General features: G+C 40.6%; 1 protein-coding gene across 1 annotated transcript in view; it reads left to right on the forward strand.

Moving 5' to 3' along the window:
- Positions 1-1,321: 1,321 nt before the first annotated feature.
- Positions 1,322-20,975, forward strand: part of ano5b (anoctamin 5b) — a 29,957-nt gene continuing 10,303 nt past the window's right edge. Inside the window, exons 1-3 of the mRNA XM_030794323.1 lie at positions 1,322-1,582; positions 7,385-7,429; positions 9,418-9,482. Of these exons, the coding sequence (XP_030650183.1) occupies positions 1,507-1,582; positions 7,385-7,429; positions 9,418-9,482 (186 nt within the window). The 5' untranslated portion in view covers positions 1,322-1,506. The remainder of the gene's footprint in view (positions 1,583-7,384; positions 7,430-9,417; positions 9,483-20,975) is intronic.

The following is a 20,975-nucleotide window of genomic DNA, read 5'->3' on the forward strand; positions in this document are numbered from 1 at the left end:
TACTTTTCAGGAATCACACAAACAGTAAACAATGAATCCATAAATGCATTGCTTCATTTAAGTTTAACATAGATTGACAGCTGATCTAAAACAGTGGAGAAAGGGGAAAAATAATATTATATCATTTATAAATACTCTAAAAATGCAGAAATATCAGAAATATGCAAGCGTGCTCTCTCTCTCTCTCTCTCTCTCTCTCTCTCTCTCTCTCTCTCTCTCTCTCACACACACACACACACACACAGTTACACTAATGTACGGTATAACAATCAAATCAAAGTGGCCACAGGTTTCAACATTGAGCTGTGGGCTGCTGTAGATAGGGGGAGACATTTATTCACATAACAAGACTACATTCTTTCAATTGTATTACCTAAACAAATCCACAAAGCTTTTAAATGTGATGTAAGGGAGGCATTTTTTCTCCAGGCATTTAGCTGTTAGGGGCTTTTGCTTGTTGTTTCAGTGATGAAATGTATGAATGTTTGCATGTGGTTCTAAACTGGAGTGTCTGACAAATGAACACATAAAAACATGCCATATCTGTCCAACATAACAAGACAGTGTTAGGTTAATAACAATAATGATCTTTGAATAATTGCTTCTATCCACCAAACGCTGATTGTCAAGATCTGTATGTAAACAGAATACATGGGGCATGAAGAGGGTTTAGTGATGTCAAGGACCAAACCCAACAACAACCTGTAATTTAATCGTGTAGTTTCATCAGACAGACACTGTTGAATGCCTTCTCATTGTCAGTATAGCGTTTAGCTGAAAATTAAATCTCCTGACAGATCCCTAGCCTACCAAGAAACAAAAATCCTCTCGCAAGTGTTCAGTTTGTCGTCGTAAAGAACTGTGTTTAATTTCAAAGTATTTGTTATAACACAAAACTGACTGAAACGTGTTCCTTCAAGAATAATCACCTACTATAATGTCACATTTGGAACAAGGATCAACATAACGGATTGATGAGGCAGTAGATGACAAAGAACGAAAGAGGGAAACTTTAATGATAATGGGTAGTTGGTGGATTTAAGAGTTTAAAAACAATCCAGTGGATGACAGAAGACCAGCTGATCAGTTTTCGGATTTACCGGGTTTAACTAACTTCTTTCCTGATATCTTTATTCAGTCAACGCCATCGCAGGTAGTGTACGGGGTCTCCCAATTGCCATTTGTCACATAACTAAATTTATGAGCTTCTGTATGTTTCATGTTCATTTTGATATTGTCTGTCTGCCGATGTAAAAGTCTTAACCACTCCCCTTTAAAGAACAGCATCTCTGGTCGATGAGGGTACTACTGGAAATTGAGGTTATGGGCAGAGCTGTTCTTTAAGATTGGAATTGAAGACTGGATTTTCATTCGTTATGTGTTTTAGTCTGTAGTTTCCCAGACGCGTTTATTGTCGTCAATAGTGATTCCCTCGCAGATGCGCGACTAAAATTTTGCCGTAGCTTTTTTCCCATTGTACTTTAAAGCCACAACTCTTCGATCAAGATGAACAGAATAACGGGAAAGACGAAGGATGCAACGCTAATAGAAATGACCACCACAGCGGAGTCTCAGCTTGAAGGTAACTCTCCAATGAAAATGATGTTTGTCACTTTTTTTCTCGTTCTTTTTTTTCCTTGACACATTGTACTCAACCTCCTAGTGTGAGGCCAGTATCGTGGCACCAGTTTGATGACAAATGTAAAAAGGAGTTTTTTGGGAAGTGAAAGCTGGTAACATGGCATATAGGATATGCTTCACACATGAGAGAAGAGTAAATTGTATTTTTTTTTTTAATGCCTAACCGCTCACGTTTTCATTGAAAATTTTAGTGCAGCGGTGGTTTCAGACTGAAGGCTATTGTAGACTGATTTACCCGCCGCGTGTCAGATTGTGTAATGGAAAAAGCTAAATGAAGTGGGGGAAAAAAGCCAAACTAGTTCTAATTCAGGACGTTCTCACCGTTCAAAACATTTCTTATCTATTGGTAACTCGGTGTTGTACAGGATGTGCTTTTGATGTGCTGTTACCTACTGACTGCACGGCCACTCCTCCCACCTCTCGTATTTATCAAAAATAACTGTTGTGACCCAACTTTCTTATGAAATAAATTCTCAAATTTTCGTGGAAATTGTAATGAGTAATGAGTTCAGAAGAATGCTTTCAAACCAGTTTGGATCAAATTTGTTCGAAAATGAGTTAGAAGCTTTGAAGAATATTTTAATCTGTGCCAATGAAAGTTTGCTGCAAAAATCTTGTTCTAATATGACGTCTCTGGCCACCCCTTTAATGATACACTGTGCCTCACCACATGATGAGGCTTCCTCTTGGTTAAACATGGGAATTCAGTTACTCCTCAGACACAGAGGCCTCAGTGACTCATGTGGCGTCGTTTTCAATCTATTCAAAGGGCATTTTTAGAATATTTCACTCCTGGCTTTTTACAGGAGCCTCTTCTGTTTTACTGCTCAATCAGCTCAAACCAACCACCTGCTGTTGGACTAGAAAGATACTGATGCTAAGAGATTGGTTTGTGTCATCGTTTTGTTTTGTGAACCATATGTGATCCCTAACAGGGCTCCCCATGGACTCTTACCACCTTCTCCTTCATTAGTGATCTGCACTGAGATCAGATGAGTCAAAGGTGTTTAGGCTCTGTTGTGTTGAGGTTTTAGATATCATAGGACTGTTTGTGTTCACTTCATCAGCCTATCGCTTCATCTGCCTCAGGGGAAGCTCTGTGTTTATTGCCCTGAGCTGACTTGCTCCATGGTTTCCCCATAGTTCTCCTCCGGGGTACAGTCTGTGTTTGGGTTAAAAATGAAGCGTGGAGCAAGGCTGTGTGCCTTATGGGAAATGAATAGCTGAGCATGAACAGATAGCTCACTACTGGAGTGAAAGCTATAACTAATTCTTCTTACATATGGACAATGCCACAGTCACTGAACACTCCTAGTTTCTCTACGTAGTTCTCAAAAAGTGAATGAAATATGATGTTGTATTTGGTCTCGTGTTTCTTTTAATGAAGTTGTTACAGATGATGAGCTTAACTGCATTGCTCCATAGAGGCCAATCAGCCTTTGGTAATGAATGGAGATGAGTGTTTGGTCTAGAAATGCAGTTCTGAATGGCTGATGGCACAACACATCTTTTCCTTCCATATGAATGGTTGTTATGGCAATGTACAGCTGGTCTGTGAACTCAGACTATACGATATAGAAAATACCTCACAGAAATACAGGTCATTCGTAAGATACGACATGACAGACCCAAATTAAAGGAATATCTGATGCATTTAATGGACAAGTCAAAAGCAGATGTCTTCTTACATAATGTGCTACTGAATAGAGAACCAAGATGACAACAGCAAAAGCTATTCTCTCACTAGTCACAGATATAAAGGGGGAAAGTTAGCTATTTGAGAATGACAGAACAGTGTCAGTTGGCATTTACTACCTGCAAAACCTTTAGCTTAACTGAATGCGATATCTAAAAGCATCCATCAAATCTCTATGAAATTATGAAACGTGGTTAAATCATAGTTAGATCTTTTGCATAACTGCAAATGACTGTGAATTAAATGAGTCTCTCTGCTCCCTACCAGGTGCTTTGGTATCTGTGCTGTGTAATTCATGAGTTATTAAGAGATGTCTTAAATAAACCGCCGTTGCTGCAACTGTAGTTATACAGTTTATAAACCTCTGCCTTGATACTATGCTTTTGACTGAAATGTGATAAAAGCAAAATATTTGAAAATGAGAATGAGTAGATAGTTTTATACTATGCTAAAATGTATATTATGTGCCCTACATAATACTGTGGTCCCAGCTGCACTGTGTGGCCATCATGCTGGTGGATTTCTACTTACTGATCATATGAAGTACCCTAAAGCAGAAGTGGTACTCATTCAGAAATCTATGCACACAACCAAATCAGCATTTACTGTTTTTCTGTCCTATATTATACTGCTCTGCCTGTCAAAGACTATAAAACTATTTCCCTGTTTCAGCTGTTCAAAGAAAATAAAAAAAAATGGTACAATCAAATCAATGTAAATACGAATCATATTTATGTCTGGTCATCTTTTAGTAAATAAGTAGGACCTCACAGGTTGGTCACAGAACAAAAAAGTTTTCAACTGGTTTTACAAAGGTAGCAAGTTGGTCTTCTTGAGAGTCCATCTCAGTTTTACATTTGGGCTTAATTGATCACGGGGTAGTGTAACACTGGAAAGTAATGATCACTATAATATTTAATTGTTCTCTAAGGCTAGTGCTGCAGTAATCATAGTGCTTTAATATTGCCAGTGTCCAGCATAGACTGCACTGTAGGAAAGTGAATTGAGGCAGGAACTGTTTTTAATAGCTCCCAGAGCAGCAGCAGTATCCAGTTCTTCAGTGTCTTCATTTTCTCTGCCTTTCACAACTGTAATGAGCAGATATCAAATCCATTAAAAACTTATCTCATGTAATGATGTGTACATAATTGATGTTTTTAAATATAGTTTTTTTTTAAATAATTAGATTAAAAGAAATAACTATTAGATCAAACTAAAATTTTGATCTAACCCAGATATTAGCTTTAAAATATTTAAGATTTTAATATGGACCTGTTGAAATATGCGAGACATTTTATTGCACTGTGAATGGAGTCTTTCTCTGCCCTTGTTTAATGAGGGGACTGACAATTAGCCCTGGAGTGTGCAGTCTTTTCATGTCTCTCTCTTTGTTGACAGAATGACCTGTCACCCAATGACATCCTCTCTTATCATTGCAGACCTTAGAGCTGTCTGTGCAAAGACAAAATAAAGACAAAATAAACACACCAATGGACCCTGAGTGAATTTATAAACCTTGCCTGAGATCCACAGACAGAATGTGTGTGAGAGAGAGCTGTTTGGAGATAAACAGGATGCAGAAGTTTATTTCTTGTTTAATCTGTATTTGTTTCTTCAGGTTATCTTGACTTCATACCTTGTTTGTACAGCTGTATTTCCTGAGAGAAACTGAGTCAGCATTTTTCACTTGAGCTTATTGTTGCTTGCCTGATTCTGCACCTTGCCTATGAATCCCTATTTAATGAGAGACAGTGATACTTTGTAATAAATTGAATCAGCATGATTCATTTTGGCAAGTTCAGAGAATGAATGATCGAGTAATTTTATATTATACATATATATTTTTTTTTCCCTGGACAGGACTGTTTTAGTTTGCTTATCAAAACATATTGAGCCTAAATAATGTCTCTATGGTTCATGGTTTACTGCCTATGTGAAATGCACTATTTTTGTCGTCAGTAAGTCAGTGCACTCAGCCTATTGCATAATGACTTAACACTTAAGCAGTAGGAAACTGTGTTTAGACGTTTGAGTAGGATGTGGTTACCTGTTTGTTGGTGTTTTTTTTTTTTTTACAGGCATAGTCGCTGTTAGAAAGAAAAAAACATTATGTGGCAAGATGCAAGATAGCCATCTCTGTTAGTTTACTGCCATGGTTCTGAACTGCATTAGCTAGATTAATTTCCTGTCCCTACTGCCTTGTGTTTTAGTCTGCAATGTGATTTTGACTTAGATTTTATAACATTTTTGGACAATCTTAAATGCTGTTCTCAATGATGGCAAGGGGCTCTGTTTAAGGATATTATGAAATTAAGCTTAATTTAATACGTTAATTTAATAACCAGAATTAAAACAGAGATTCTAAAAGAGCCACACCCTGTCTTTGATATCACCTTAGTGTCAAATGACCTTAGGCAAGTTTATTTACAAGTATGCTGAAATGCTGATTAAGGCCAAAGCTATTTAAATATTTGATGTTTTATTGTTGGTTTACATTACACAGCGAAAGATTTGAGCCTGACTGGGTATTGTATGAATGTTACCATGGCAACAAGCTTAGCAATTTAACTGTCCCTTTGATAGTTGTGCAGTACATATGAGAAGTTGGCCTAGTAAGAAGTGAAGTGAGGAACAAACCCTCTGTGGGACGTTCCCTTTTATCGAGCCCAAAGTAAGATCTGATTGGAGAGTAGTTCGCCCTTTGAGTGCTCTCATGAGAAATGTAGACCTCTACTTTATTCAGATGTAGTTTCGTTTTGTGGTGTGGTCCATTTGACCACAACATAAAGGTTAAATGCAATAGCATTGCCTTCATGTATTGGGCCAAATATCAAGCCCTTGGTCCAAACCCTTTTCAATATTTGGAGCATTAAGGTTGCTATTGCCATTTAAGGACAGAGACTTCTGTGTGAATTTGGGTTGAGTCATTGCAGGCTTGGCTAAAATTGTAGGTAGTATGGGGGAATGATGAACCGTGCCAGAACATTCCAACAGTTCTTTAATGATGACTGTAATCTGTCTTCTGACTGTGGATATGTGAAACTGTAAGCTTGGTTTCATGACCTACTCAAAGCCCCCAGGTTTGGAGTCTGAGTGCTGTTATTGAATCCCCACTCAGAACATTCCGGTATTTGTCAGACTAACAGTTCCTCTGGGAGACCATTGTCAGTCTTTGATAAGACTTTGCTCTATTTTTTCCTGCTTGACAGTGTAATCATGTAAACAGGCATTGCCTAAACAAGGAAACGTGCTTTCGTGGTTTTGGGTGTTGACCTCTTAACGACATTAACACTTTTTTCCTCTTAACATGCTATTTTTGGTTAAATTTGTGGTTTACTGGCAAGGCATGACATAATACACCATAGGGAAGCTATACTACTGTTAAATCATGGTGTAATTATTGTCAGAGAAAGCTCCTTATGTTCACTTTTTGAATAATATGATACAACGATACAGTGCCGTATTTACTGCAATGTTTTCTGTTGTACTATAAAACAGACTAAATGATAGTGAGGATACACCTTGAAGTCTGTTGAAATTGAAGAGGATTTGGAGCCCTCTTAAGTTTGAGCGGTAAACCGAACAACACAATGGAATCTTGTTAACACAGTGTTTTCTCATAGCTGCTCTGAATTTTCCTCCAGTGCCCTTGCATACTGAAGACAGACCAATTCAGATCCCCGCTTTTTTTCCTACCTAGCAACAGCTACTGATGTATCACTCTGGACACGAAAGCCTCGCATATAGGAGAGGCATTCATGTTTAGTCACCAGACCTATGAATATGAGTTAAACATGTAGGAGTGAGGAGAACATTTCAGCTGTCTCTGTTTCAGACTTCATTTCTGAGCACAAACCGAACTTAACGCGATTTCTTTTTTTTTTACTCTGCTGAATTTTCTCTCTCTCTCTCTCTTTTTGAAAATGATTAAACAACAAATATTTAAGCCGCTAAGATCATGACTAACCTTGCCCTTACCTTTGTTATCATTTCTTTCTCCTTCTGTCGTTTATTTTTGAAATGCTCTTTGATTTTTCCCTCCTTAAGACGGCTGTGCTGTGCTGACGGGATACAGGAGAACCTATGAGGCAGGTACGGACAGAAATCAGGCTACACGCACCATCTGTCTGTACGCCCTACACACAGCTCTTTCATCCCCAAATCTACTCCTCTCCCTTATCTCCCCGTGCTCCTTAATTCTCCCTTCTCTACACCCTTTTCTCTCCTTCTGTTTCTCTTTTTCTCCTCACTTGAGTTTCTCTTCCTCCTCCCCTTTCTCACATTCTGTCATCTCTTTTTATTTTATTATTATTATTTTTTTTTTGCTTTTTCCTTCTTTTTGTCCCTTCTCTTTTCTCCTACCTCCTCTATCCTCCAAAAAGAGCTGTCTGTTTATGTTAGCATGGCCTATTTGCTCTGCGTAAAGCTTCTCTCTCTGGACTGTGGAGCTGTTCTGAAGAGTCTGGTCTGTTTGTTGTCGTCCACTGCCAGAGAGAAGGCCAACATGTCCACAGTGTTCTCTTCAGGTCTGCCCCATGCATTATGTCTTTTTTTTTTTTTTTTGGCTCAGTCATAATACATTTCCTAACTGACATTCATGAACCGCAACACATGTGGGATTGAGAGTGTAATTAGCAGATGACAAACAATAAGAATGAAAGGGTTAACATCTGTTAACCCTTGACATGCTGTGTGAAGTGTTGTGAAGCACAAGCAGTGCTCTTATCCATACCACGTGGGCTTCTCTGGCTTAGCTCATCTCTGCTGTCAGTGTTTGCTTAATTAAGATTGGGATGCAGGCTCCGTGTAGGCTCATGTCTGAGTGTATAAGGGCATGAGCATTACGTGTGCGAGTTTGTTTGTGTGTGTCTGTGTATATGTGTGTGTGTGTGTGTGTACCTGCACAGGAGTGCACACTGAAGGCAGAGAGAGTCTTCAGTTGTGGGTCTGAAACCCCATATTTGGGCATATGAGTCTTACCATAATTCCCTTGTGTTTGATTAAATTTCCTTGGGATATCCTGCACATGAATCACAGGCCCTAGCCTTGAACTCCCATGATCGCTGATCTAAGAGGTGTCTTAATCCACATAGCCACAGAATCTGAGCATCTGTTTAGCACAGTGGATTGAAAGCACAAGGTTATTGTCTCTGTTGCTGTGTGTCATGCCAAAACCCTGCTTATCCGTGTGTCTCATTCTCTTGTGGTTCTGGCCATGGCATATTGAAACTGCACTCTGTATAACTAAGGTTCTCTGCTCTGATTGGCTGTGTTAGCCTGCTTGGTTGTGCCGTTGAAGAGCCTTCCGCCTTTCAGTACGCGTTGCTCTTGCAGGCTTTCCTCCTGTAAAGACTGGGCATGCCCCCACCCTGAACAATGACTTCCCCCACAGGAAGAGCCGCTGGGCGGCCAGAGCGCTCACACAACCTGGCAACTCAGCGCTTTAACTTCTCATAGGCTGACTGGGGGAGGTTCACCACTGGAATGTTAGTGTGTGTATGTGTGTGTGTGTGTGTATGTGTGTGTGTGTGTGTGTGTGTGTGCGCATGTGTGTCGGGGGGGGGGGGGGGTGTCACTCTCTGTTTGAACTCTGGTTTTGCTAAACTCTACACAGTGAGTTTAAGTCAGTAAATGCATTGTCCTACAACAGTTTGTAATGATTTTCTTTTTAATTATAGATTTTTTTTTTTAATTTCTTGTTACTCTGATTCAAATATAACTCTGTGACATTTCATATGTCTGGCCTGTCTGTATTTTTTATCAGGTGATAAGGTTATTTCCATTTGCTTGTTATTTTTAATTTGATCATTTGAAAAGCCAAACATAGATAACTTGATTTGATAACATGCCACTGAGTTTCTGAATACTGAAAACAGAATTCGAAAATTCATTTCAGGTTAGGACCCTTCAACTCAATTTCTCAGAATTTCATAATGCCATACTGGCACCAGGTTTGTTTTGTTTGACCAAACACAATACTGAATTAATGTATTGATAAATAACATTTTATTCATCCTGTTATGAATGTGTGAATGACGTAGGGTGAGCTATATCAGGTGCTTTGTCTGTATGCTTTACAGAGGACAATAACGGCTGTTTGAACTCCATCTCAGACAGAGGGACACAGTTGCCAGGACACCAGGAGGTAAGATCACCCCTGTGTTCACATTTAAGCTTTCTCTTTTGTTTCATGCAGGAGCTGTAGAGAATTCCTACTATAGTCTTCAAACAGTCTTACAGAAGATATTAAATATGACCTCTGTTTATCTGATGGTTTAGCTGTATTTTCAGACTTCCCAGCACTCTGCAGCTTAGATTTCTCTTCTCATCTGCAATGCTTAGGGACTCAAGGGAATTCAGCAAAAGAAGTATGAAAGGCTTAAGGTAGCAATTGTAAAACTAGACTTAAGAATTAAAAGAGAGTGGAGAGAGAAAGAGAGAAAGAGAGAGAGAGGGAAAGAGAGAGAGAGAGCAAGAGCCAGAGAGTTGTTGCACACTTACAGACATATAAACACACTCTGACATTTGTATATCTGAGCTAAATACAGTAAAGTGGTAGTTAATCTCCTGCTATTATTTTAAGTGCTGGAGGAATACTTCCCTGTGAGTCCCCTCATGTATACTGCCTGTATATATATACAGTACATATAAGCACTACTAACCTAGCTCCATATTCTCAAACTAAAAGCAGGCATAAGAAAATGTCAGTTCTTTGTGGTTTGTGCTGCAGTAATGCTGAGTGCCTTGGTAAGCTCATGGAATCAAAGGGACAACCTTATACCTGATTATTTTCATTGTTGCAGCTTGAGACGCTGAAATGTTGTGAAATACCCCCTTCGCTTTTCAGTCAGTGGTCTACACATACAGTCATTCAGAAACCAGATTTGTAAAAACTCTGGATTGTTGTTTTATATTATGAGATGTGCAAAAGTATGAAGTGAAACTTATAGCAGAACACATGGTCCTTACAAAACATTCTATTACTGCAGGGAGCACTACCATGGCCTTTTTTGAGCACTCATTGTGGGAGTTCTGTGGAATCCTCAGGCTTAAGTAGAACATTTTTAACTTTTTGCTCTCTGCAGCACAAGACCAACTTGAATCATGTGAAAAGAACACATGGAATTGGCGAGAGGGCATGTTTAGACACAGTTATACTGGCTGAAACTGGATGCTGATAAAAATAACTGAACAGTTTTAGAATCCTGGCGGCATATGACGTCAGGCCTGAAATGGGTGATATGGAGGTGAAATGGAGTAAAAGCAAAGCGAAGTGTAGAATTACAGCAAGACTAAAGGTCTAGATTTTTACAAGGCAGACAGAAACTGAAATGTCCTTTTTTAGAGCTAGACTGTCCCTCAGCTTTTATCGTTTCCCAATTTCACAACGCAGATGTATTGTTGGGTAGCTTGGAGTAACAACAGCTTGAACCAAAGAGAATGACTACAGGGGAATGTTTCATTAAGTACCATTTCATTACAAAAGTTACTTTCTCATGGAGATCTTAAGCCATCTGCTCAAGTACCATGACCAACATTAATGGGACAAAGAGTCCTCTGACGCTCTGAAGGCTGAGTTGAAACTGTGGCTGATGGGGGGGTAGGGTGGGGTGGAGAAGTCCTAATCTCTTTGCCCTCGATAGAGCGCACAGGGAGTGCACAGTCAGAAGAGTGTTCACACATAACACACCATGGATACACTCGGGATGTTATCTATTTGACCTTTCAGCACATTTGTTTGGGATAGACATGCCAGATCAAATTGAGGTATGACTGGTTTATGTTGCTTTTAATGCGCTCACAGTGAGGTTGGACTATAGTGCAGCTATCTGAGGCATGTCTGTTAATGTGCGTATAATGACATGTTTTTAATATCTCACATGTACAGATAATGTGCTATATTAAATTCTTAATTTGGTGTGAGTGGCTAGAATCTGAATGTGGTACAGTGTATTTGGAAGACGTGGTGGTTTGTGAACTGTTGTGCTGCACTAGTAAATTGTAGCACAGTTCTCGTAAATGACAGTTAAGATATGTTACATCTTTTCTGTTCCTTCTCTCACCCAGTTACAGTTGTTTATGATTATCATATCACAACATCCACGCCTTCTTCCTTTTCTCGTTTTGTTAACTCCTAAATTGTGTGTGTGTGTGTGTGTTAGTGTGCATTTCCATATTTGTATGCGTGAGTTTGAGATGTGCCTTTTAGCAGGATGGGTGGGCTTCTCTATCTGCTGAGAACACAACTGTGAAACAGGGTCTGCATGCATTCACAGGTCTGTCTGTGGAAAGAATGCCTCAACCCATCAGGGAGCACAATCTTCTGAAACACTTTCGGGTGCCTAATGTACACTTACTGTGGCACTTTTTAATGTTTAGGCACAAGGCACTTTCAATAGCTGAGAGTTATATAACAACATATACAGTATCCTGATTTAATGTGGCTCTGATCAATGTAACACTGAAGTGAAATTAAACATAGCCAGCGTGTCTCGTTTCAGAGAGAAAAAAGAATTGTATAAATGACACTTGATCGAATTGAGCAAGAGCTGTCCCAGGGTCCTTTAGCTGCTCAGAAATGCAACTCATTGGACAGAGTGATCAATAGTGATCAATTGGAGCCAATAACTTATCCTAGTGTGCGTCCCAGAGGAGAAATAACAGGCAGGCAGCCTTGAGGTACTCATTCCACAGTAAAAGTGATTAAGGGACAGACTGTTATAAAAGTGTTAGGTCAGTGAAAGAGAATATTCACATTGTGAGCCTAGCACTTAGTCTACCAGCGTTGGCTATGTAGACATTATACAACCCACTCACGGTCTTATAAAAGGTTCTAAGTAGTTTCATGTATGTCGATGACACACACACACACACAGAGGTCTTTCTTTCTACCTACTTCTCACACATTTCCTCTAACGCTGCTACCGCTCATCTTATCTCTCTTGTGCAAACATACATGAACACACACACACATGCATGCGCATGTACATACGCTCACACACACACACATACACTTCCATTACTTCACACACACCTGCATTAATTATCCTCTGTTCTATAACCACCATGTCATTATGGACTTACTCCACTTTTTTGTAATTTTAAGCTGTTTTCGCATTTCTTTTGGATACGTTACATCATGTCTGCTAAAACATAATGAACTCATTCCTCTTCTATGCTCACTGTTGTCTAAGTGACCTTTTACCCTCCTTCTTTTGTCAACATAGCCAGAGGTTCACCTTTAAGCCCTCTCGCCAGTATATTCACTGTCATCACTCTTTCATACTTACCCCCACCCTCCATTTCTGGAGTGAGGTCACATCAGAGACTCTGTGCTTTGTTGTCTGCAGCCTCTACTAAATAAACCAAATTGAACGAAAAATAGTAATTAATCAGACATCCAGCTCAGTTTGGGTCAGGTGAGGTCAGGTAGAACACTGATTTGATTATTTACTAATAGACTAGAGAAATAATTCAGATTCCTCAAAGTCATTCATTGGGATCCTCGGTACAACCTGCCTCCATGTTTCAAAGTAGACTGCTTAACATGTGTGTCATGTTTCAAAGTAGACTATTTAACATATGTGTCATGTGTGGTAATGTAATGCACAACTGCCATTGTTTTGCATTGGTTACGCACATACATGTACACTTAATATTATAATTGTGACGTAGAGCTGCTGATTACTTAGTGCGGATATTTTGGGATTAGATCAGATTGAACTGTGAGATGAAATGTGTGGATTAGTGAGAATAGATGCCCACCTGTGTGTCACTGAGACATGCATATGATACTGCTTGTACAAGCTTCATCCCTTTTTTTAAAACAGCAAAAAAAAAAAAAAACGAAAAAAAAAAAACACACCAGTTGTCCAATACAGCACAGTATGAGGACAATCCATTTTAAAATGAGCATAGACTGAGTAGAAAGAGGGAGTTATTGTTTCCAGACTCATTTGAAAGTGATGAAAATCATACATTACTGCAAAGGGCCTAGATGACTCCATTCTTGGCGTTTCCATCTTTACTTGCTTCATGTACACTTCAAGTTAACTTATTTAATTTAGATAGTGATTTTAAATTATTAAAAGGGATTCCTCGCGTTACATGACTGTCTGCCGTTTCATAAAGATTTGAGTTACTGCTCTGAAAGCATTTCAGTCGGCGACATAGGAGTTCCATTGTTTCTCTTGACCTTCAGTGTTCTCTTAACAGTAGGATGTTTCTGTTGGCCTGGCTTCAGTAAATAAACAGTAAACTAAACCTGTCGGGAGAGGAGCCTCGGATAGCCGTTGTGTAAACTTTGGGACATGACTCTCTTCACACGTCTGAACAGTGGGTGACTCTTCAATTGTTGTTTTGTTCGTGGGTCTTGCAGAGGCTAAACTAACATAATTTCTGTAGCCTTGTTCCTGAAGGCTACCTTTTGATGTGGGCTGTCTGCTGTTGTGACAAGCCATGGGCTGCATATATTTGCACAGTTTTCTCTGCCATCATGCTGCTGAAGTTGTCTTGTGTAGTGAGATGTTTCTCAGTGGGTCTGCTATGGCCTCCATTCTTTTCCACTGAATGTGTAGTTGAAGCAACGGCTCCAGACTTTAGTTGTGATTCAGCCTTGGTCTGAGCTGCCTGTGTTCAGTACAAATATAGAAGTTAATACTATCTAGAAAAAACACGACCTTAAAAATAAGTGTTGTAGAGCAGACCATAATGTCATGGTTACAGAGACAAAACTGCACAGCCTTATGAGTGCAAGAGGTACATTACAAATACCTAGTCTTTTATCAGCTCTGCATTTAGAGTGTGTGCATGTGTGTGCATGTGAAGGGTGTGAAGGAGTGTGAGTCTGTGTGTGTGTGTTAGTGTTCTGTGAGGTTGTATTGGTAGTACCAGTTTGGTACTAGGGGTGTGCATCTCTCCCTTAGACGATATGATATGTATCTACATACATGGGCTACGCTACTATCTGATTCAGGGACGATACATTTTAATACGGGAGGATTCGGTGCGATACAATGCAATCTGATACAGATCTCAACATCTGTTTAATGTAGACATTCGTTTCCATTATAAACTAGAGATGCATTTCCGCGAGAAAATGCGAATATGATTGCTCCGCAGCATCAAATCTTAACTGTAGAAATACCGGATCTGTGTCCAGCTGAAGTGTAGTCAGGGAGCAAAAGACCATTGAATCCAGCAACCGTGTGCCGCTGTGCAATCCGCCGTCGTAGCACAAGACACCTAAAACTTTCTCCGCTCACTTTCAATGGAAAAATAAGGGATTGCACACTAAAAATAATAAAATAATAATAAAAAAAAACAAGTGGACCCATCAAACAAACAGCAGTCAACAATCACAATGCTTAAAAACGAGAGCAAATATTTCTGTTACAAGCTGCTTTAACCTTTTGCAAAAAAATAAAAACAAAAAAAAAAACAATGATTCTCAGCCACAGACAGCAATGCACTGGCTAAGTGAGATTGATCAAATGTTGTGCAAAGTGTTGCCAAGTTGCTAACCCTAACCTTAACCATTTCGAACGCCGAGCGTAATCAGTTGCCTGACACCGAAACAACCAATCACAGCAGCGTAGAGTTTAGCGCGTCCACCAATCATTACAGGAGCTAAACGATGTGTTGCGTCATACTTCTCGGCCGGGTCCTAATGTCTCCCGGTTACATTCAAAATGGGGGGAAATGATTGAAAACGGCAATTAAAAAAGGGGTGGACCGATGAGTTAGCTGTACACTAGCACACTACTAGGCATTAGGAAAGACCTGTTACCACTGGAATGGGATCGATATCGTCGATCGGGAGTAGAAAGAGGGCAAAAATCGCCTGGAATAATAATTAAACTGAAGAACAGCATGCGACTGCTGACGCAATCACATAACAGGCCAATCCTATAAAATGGGATTGCTTACCCTCAAATAGATATATTTCATAAAAGTACATGGAATCCCAAGTATTTTTGTTACTTTATGGAACGGGGAAAATGGAACACAAATGTGTCATGTTTATTACTTTTCCAGTAGACACAGTTAGACAAAAAGACTTAAATATGAGCAAACATTTGGACTGTGAATCACATTATGAATATGAATCATTCTCAATTACACTTTAAGGTCGTAAGTCCTTAGCAATAACGCTTGCTATATAGATGCCGTGATTATCTTACACTTCGTCCAGTTGTGGCTAAGATGAGGCTGGGGAAAGCGTGTAACATCCGTGTCTTTGTATTGCCTGTTCTTGCTCGGGCTAGCTGTACTAGCATCCACAGATCCCTCATCGCTCGCATAGGTTTCACCATGCCGTCTCACCAGGTGAGTGGTAAGATTTGTCGTGCTACCGCTGTTCTTAATCGCTGCTCTACAGACCTTACAAATGGCCAGACGTTTGTGCAATTTTCCTTCCTTCTTATAAAATCTGAATGTCTTCCAAACTTTAGATTTTAGATTTCATGGTGAACTGTAAGCCGTGTCGGCGTGGTTCGTGTTTTTACCTCGCAAACAACGCTACGTTACTCTCATAAAAGGCAACGCCAGACACTGTGCAGATTTATTAGCGAATGAGAGGCGGTCATTATTATTTTGAAAGTATCGTAAAGTTAGATCAAGGAGTCTTTCGCAGCAGCTTGGTGTATACTAAAGTAGAATTAGCTGCTAAGCTTCAGTCAACCGAGTCGTAACTTTAGAATCGGGCCATCGATGGGTTCATGGTACATCGATCCAGGGAACCGCGTATCAATGCATTCGCATCGGTAAAACCGGTTTCGATTAGAATCTGTGAATCGTTACACCCCAAATGGATACAGTGTTTTGTATTTGAAATACAGTTGTTGAGTGTATTTCACTGCTTGCCTTGTTATACAGATAAACTGTAATATTGCCCACGGAAAAAAACTCTCACTTACAGTACTCTAATCTCCTTCACATGGCTCCTTAAATCTGTGGTCTCCATAGAGTTATTGCCATGGTGATGTTATTGCATTGTACCAGCGCATATGTGCGTTTCGTGCTCTGGCAGTCCACATTTTATAAAAATCGGGTGCATATTTGATTGTCATCCCCTCTTTACCAGGTTTGGATGATGCCGTCTCAAATGAGTAATCATATTCGATGTTCACATTTCGATGATGGCCTCTCAAATGAGATCATGTTCGACGTACTCCCAGCAACATACCCGATTTCAGTTTAACAATGCCAGCACGCTGCCTTCGTCTCATCCACTTGTCTTTGCCCATTGCCACTGTAGTTCACTGGAAAACCGAAATGTTCCCAAACAGAGGACCTGAAGGATATGGGATGGTCCTCAAGCTCTGGCTTTGCGGTCGCCATACTTACGAGCTGTGGCGTCGTTAGGCCTGGGCGTCCGGGGCTACAGCCCGGAATGTTTTATGAATAGCCACGGATCTCTCTCACTCTCTATTTTTACAACAATAAAAATAATAAAAAAAAAATAGCCCCGGATCTATTTATTTGTCATTCCGATCATAGATTAACCCTCGAAAATAATATGATATCGCTAATCAGAAACACAAGTACGTTTTGGGTTCTCTGTGTGTCATTAAGCATCAGAACTCCTTCACACTACTTGCACGCGCGCAGCTTGTGTGCGCACGAGTGAGAGAAAGAGAGAAAGAACACGCACCGGTTTCAGGGCTTGTTGGCATTTGGTGGTTACAACTTTGCTGAGGCTATGGATATACGAAGTTTTTTCAAAACTAAAAGGGATGAAGGCAACGGGGCACAGTCGAGGTTACGGGAGGTGGAGGAAGACTCATCTCCTGTTTCTGAGTCAGGACGTGAGAGCACCACTGCCTCATCTATAAACTCAGGTTGGTGAAGAAGAGGGCTTTTTGGCTGAAGTGTAGCCAGACGTCGCGGTTTGTCCGTGATTGTGTCGGTTTCAAGCTGGGTGTCCCGAGTCCCGACAAATATCTGTAAAAACTAAAATGGCCCAGTTTTAAACATTCACTACCAAACTGTATCCGTTTTCACCACAATAATAATAATTATTATTATGTACTTGTTTTCTGCGCTTACATACACGTTTATCATGTTCTGTCCCACTTATTATTACCTAACCCAATCAAAAAAACACAAACAATGTGGCGCACGTCTGAATTCAACACTGATTTGTCTGTTTGTATGTCAGTGTGTCGTTGTCAAGGCTGTTGCTATGACAGGTGTGGCTTTTTCTGACAGAATTTGTCAGTATGCTAACGGTTAGCATCTTGTCGAAGAGAAAGTCGGTCTTTCTTTAAGACCTCCAGAAGTCTTACCCGTTTTACTAGTGTTATTGTACATCTTTCAAATAAACTATGTTTTGGTGCATTTGTGGAGACAAAACATAATTTTTCGTTTGCTGATGCGCTGTCCATGGGGTTGAAAGGTGCAGTCACTCGGTGCGCTAAAGCGCTGAAATAATTGTTCCCCCATCCTGAGGAAAACGCCTATGGTGCGTGCATGAACGTGCGCTACACTTGAGAGTGAAAATGAAATGAAATGGAATGACGTGGAGGACAAGGTGGTGATTAAATTAGACATATGGCATAACAGGTGTGAAATAAATCAAAAGTAGACTAATATATAATAATAAAACAACAATACAGGGTAAACGGAGAAAAAGGAAAAATACAGTAGGGTCTAAAAGTCTGAGACCACATTGTAAATCTCTAATATTTATTAATGTTTATTTATATTAATAGAAGCTGTCATTAAAGTAAAAGTTTCAACTTTTCACCCAAATTGCTAAGATGTTACCATTTGGAATGAAAATTTTGTATTACTAATGCAAAACAGAAGAGTCTTGACTTGTGGTCTCAGACTTTTGGACCCTACTGTATGTAAACTAGGGAAAAACATAGAGCACATGAGACAGTTGATAGAGTTGTTATGAGTTGTGTTGTGGGTAGATGAAAGTAGAGGGCTAAAACTTGTCATTTACTGCTGCTTCACAGATGAGCCAGGGAGGAGAGATGAGGGAAAGACAGGAGAGTGCTCTAATGAGAAAGATTTAGGAAGCCCAGACACAAGTCCAAAGCAGATAAAAGATATCCAGTTTCCTTCCAAACATTTTGGACTTCAGAAGAGGTCCTTTCAGAGGAGCTGGTACGAGAGTTTTAACTGGCTAGAATATTCAGTCAGCCAAGATTCTGCCTTCTGCTTCTGCTGCAGACTGTTCAGCAAGCAGCAATGTAGGCACAACAAAGATGGTCTGGCCTCTTCTGGCTACACCTACTGGAAGAGGGCTCTGGATTCATTTAGGGACCATGAGAAGACTACATTGCACAAGGCCTCCATGGTGGCATGGATGAGCTATAAATCAAGCAAGGTCCATGGTGACGTAGCTGAGCAGCTACAAACTGCTAGTTTAGCTGAGATCAGGGAAAGAAGGGAGTATCTCTGCCGCATTGTATCGGTTACTGCCTTTCTGGCCAAACGGGGCATTTCTTTTCGTGGCCACAATGAAACAGATGACAGCCCCAACCAAGGGAACTTCCTTAAGTGTGTGCAGCTGCTGCAAAAGTTTGACCCCTTCCTGCAGAGATACAAATCTCCTGCCAACACTACGTACCTCTCGCCTTCTTCACAAAATGAATTAATCGGATGTTGCTCCACAGAGATCACAGCGCAGATAATTGAAGAAGTGAAGAAATCAAAGATGTATGCAGTAATGGCAGACGAAGCCAAGGATGGGCACACAGAGCAACTCGCTGTATGTGTGCGTTATGTTCTACCAGAAGGTAGCATCAAGGAAAGATTTCTTTGCTTGATGAAACTGGATGGTTATGATGCAGAAGCAATCACAAATACAGCTGAGCAGGCTCTTGTGTCCAAAAACATTGCTGACCTGAAAGTTGTGGCCCAAACATACGATGGTGCAGCAGTGATGAGTGGATCTGTTCGAGGGGTGCAAGCTCGTTTCCGGGAAAAACATCCAGAGGCTGTCTATGTGCACTGCTATGCACATGACCTAAACCTGGTCCTCTGCCACACCTGCAAGGCCATTCCTGAAGCTAGTGATTTTTTTGATCTGCTTGACAACCTCTATTCATTTTTCAGTGTATCTGTAGTCAACCATGACCAGTTTGCTGCTGTTCAGAAAGAGCTCCACATTGAGCAGGGAGAGCTTGTACAAATGTCAAACACCCGATGGTCATGTCAGTAGCGCTCGGTTAATGCACTCCTGAAGAATTTTCCCGCTGTCATGAAATCCCTTCAGACGATCAAAACACCAACAGCACTAGGTCTGCATTCAAAATGATCAAAATTTCCTGTGGTCTACCTGTTGGTTGCGTTCAAAAAGTTGCTTGGCATCACTGAAGGGTTTCACAAGGTTCTTCAGAAAGAAACTGTCGACTTGGCACAGGCAGTGCACTACAAAAGTGCTGTCCATGACACCCTGGTGAGCCAGCGAACTGCACAGATGGCTGAGGACATCTATGCCATGACAAAGAAAACATGTGAGGAGAACAACATCCAGGAGCCCTCTCTTGGTCCGAGAAGGAAACAGAAGAGGATGGAACACTTTGTTGTGGAGGTGTCCTGTGGGTCCAGCTCAGACCTGCTCAATGATTCAGAGCATCTCAAGCAGAGGCTTTTCTACCCCTGCATTGATCGAATGATCAATGAGCTGGAGAATCGTTTTTCCAGTGTTGGGAGAGAGGTGATGATTGGCATCCAAGCATGTCACCCGGCCTCTGAAACCTTCCTGTGCATGCAGTCACTAGAGAAACTAGCCTCGCATTACGACATCCAACTACTCCCAGAAGAGGTCTTAGTGGCAAAAAGCTTTTTTGAGCAGGAAGGGACCAGAAGCCCTCCCAGACATTGTGAGTGTGTTCAAGCTCCTTGATCCCATGATGTTCCCATCATTGAAGGCAATCTTACAGGTGGCCCTTACCATCCCAGTCAGTAGCTGCAGCTGTGAAAGATCATTTAGTGCTCTTCGCCGATTACATACTTGGCTCAGGCGCACCATGGGCCAAGAGAGGCTCAATGATCTGGCAGTGCTGTCAATTGAGAGAGAGTTGGTTGGAGGCCTTGATGATGACAAAGTGATTGACACATTCGCCCAACTGAAATCAAGACGCCACACCCTGATGCTTCCTCCCCAGAAAAAATAGAATGTATTTTCACACACTTTTGCACGTTGCAATTGTTTTTTAAACTAAAAGCAATTAAAATGGTTAACTTGCTTACAGTAAATGCATTGTCTGCTGCTTTATTTCATTAGTTTTCAGTACACCATGTTTAGTATGCCACTTAGTACTGTACAGGGGCACCCCCCCCCCCCCCCCTTTTGGCTCTCATGAATATCTATGTTAGTCAACACTGTCCATGTTATGCCAAAAAAGGAGAGAGAAGTTAACCATTGCAGCAGTAGCCTAGCTCACCTCTAATGTACAGTCTAGTTGATTTGTGCAGGCAGATATATTTCTATGTTGGGGGCGGGTCTCTGCCTTTCTTTGGCTGATCCATATAAGCATATAGGTTACGAGGTTTCCTCGTTGAACATGTGCTAATTGCTAAGTTACGGCCCCGTTATGGAATCGGAGAGGAAACTGGAAACTAAAACTTTTTAATTTTAGTTCAGCATACAGAAATGTAGAAGAGAGGGCACACTGTA

Source organism: Chanos chanos, chromosome 2, assembly GCF_902362185.1.
Source record: "Chanos chanos chromosome 2, fChaCha1.1, whole genome shotgun sequence".
Taxonomy (NCBI): Eukaryota; Metazoa; Chordata; class Actinopteri; order Gonorynchiformes; family Chanidae; genus Chanos; species Chanos chanos.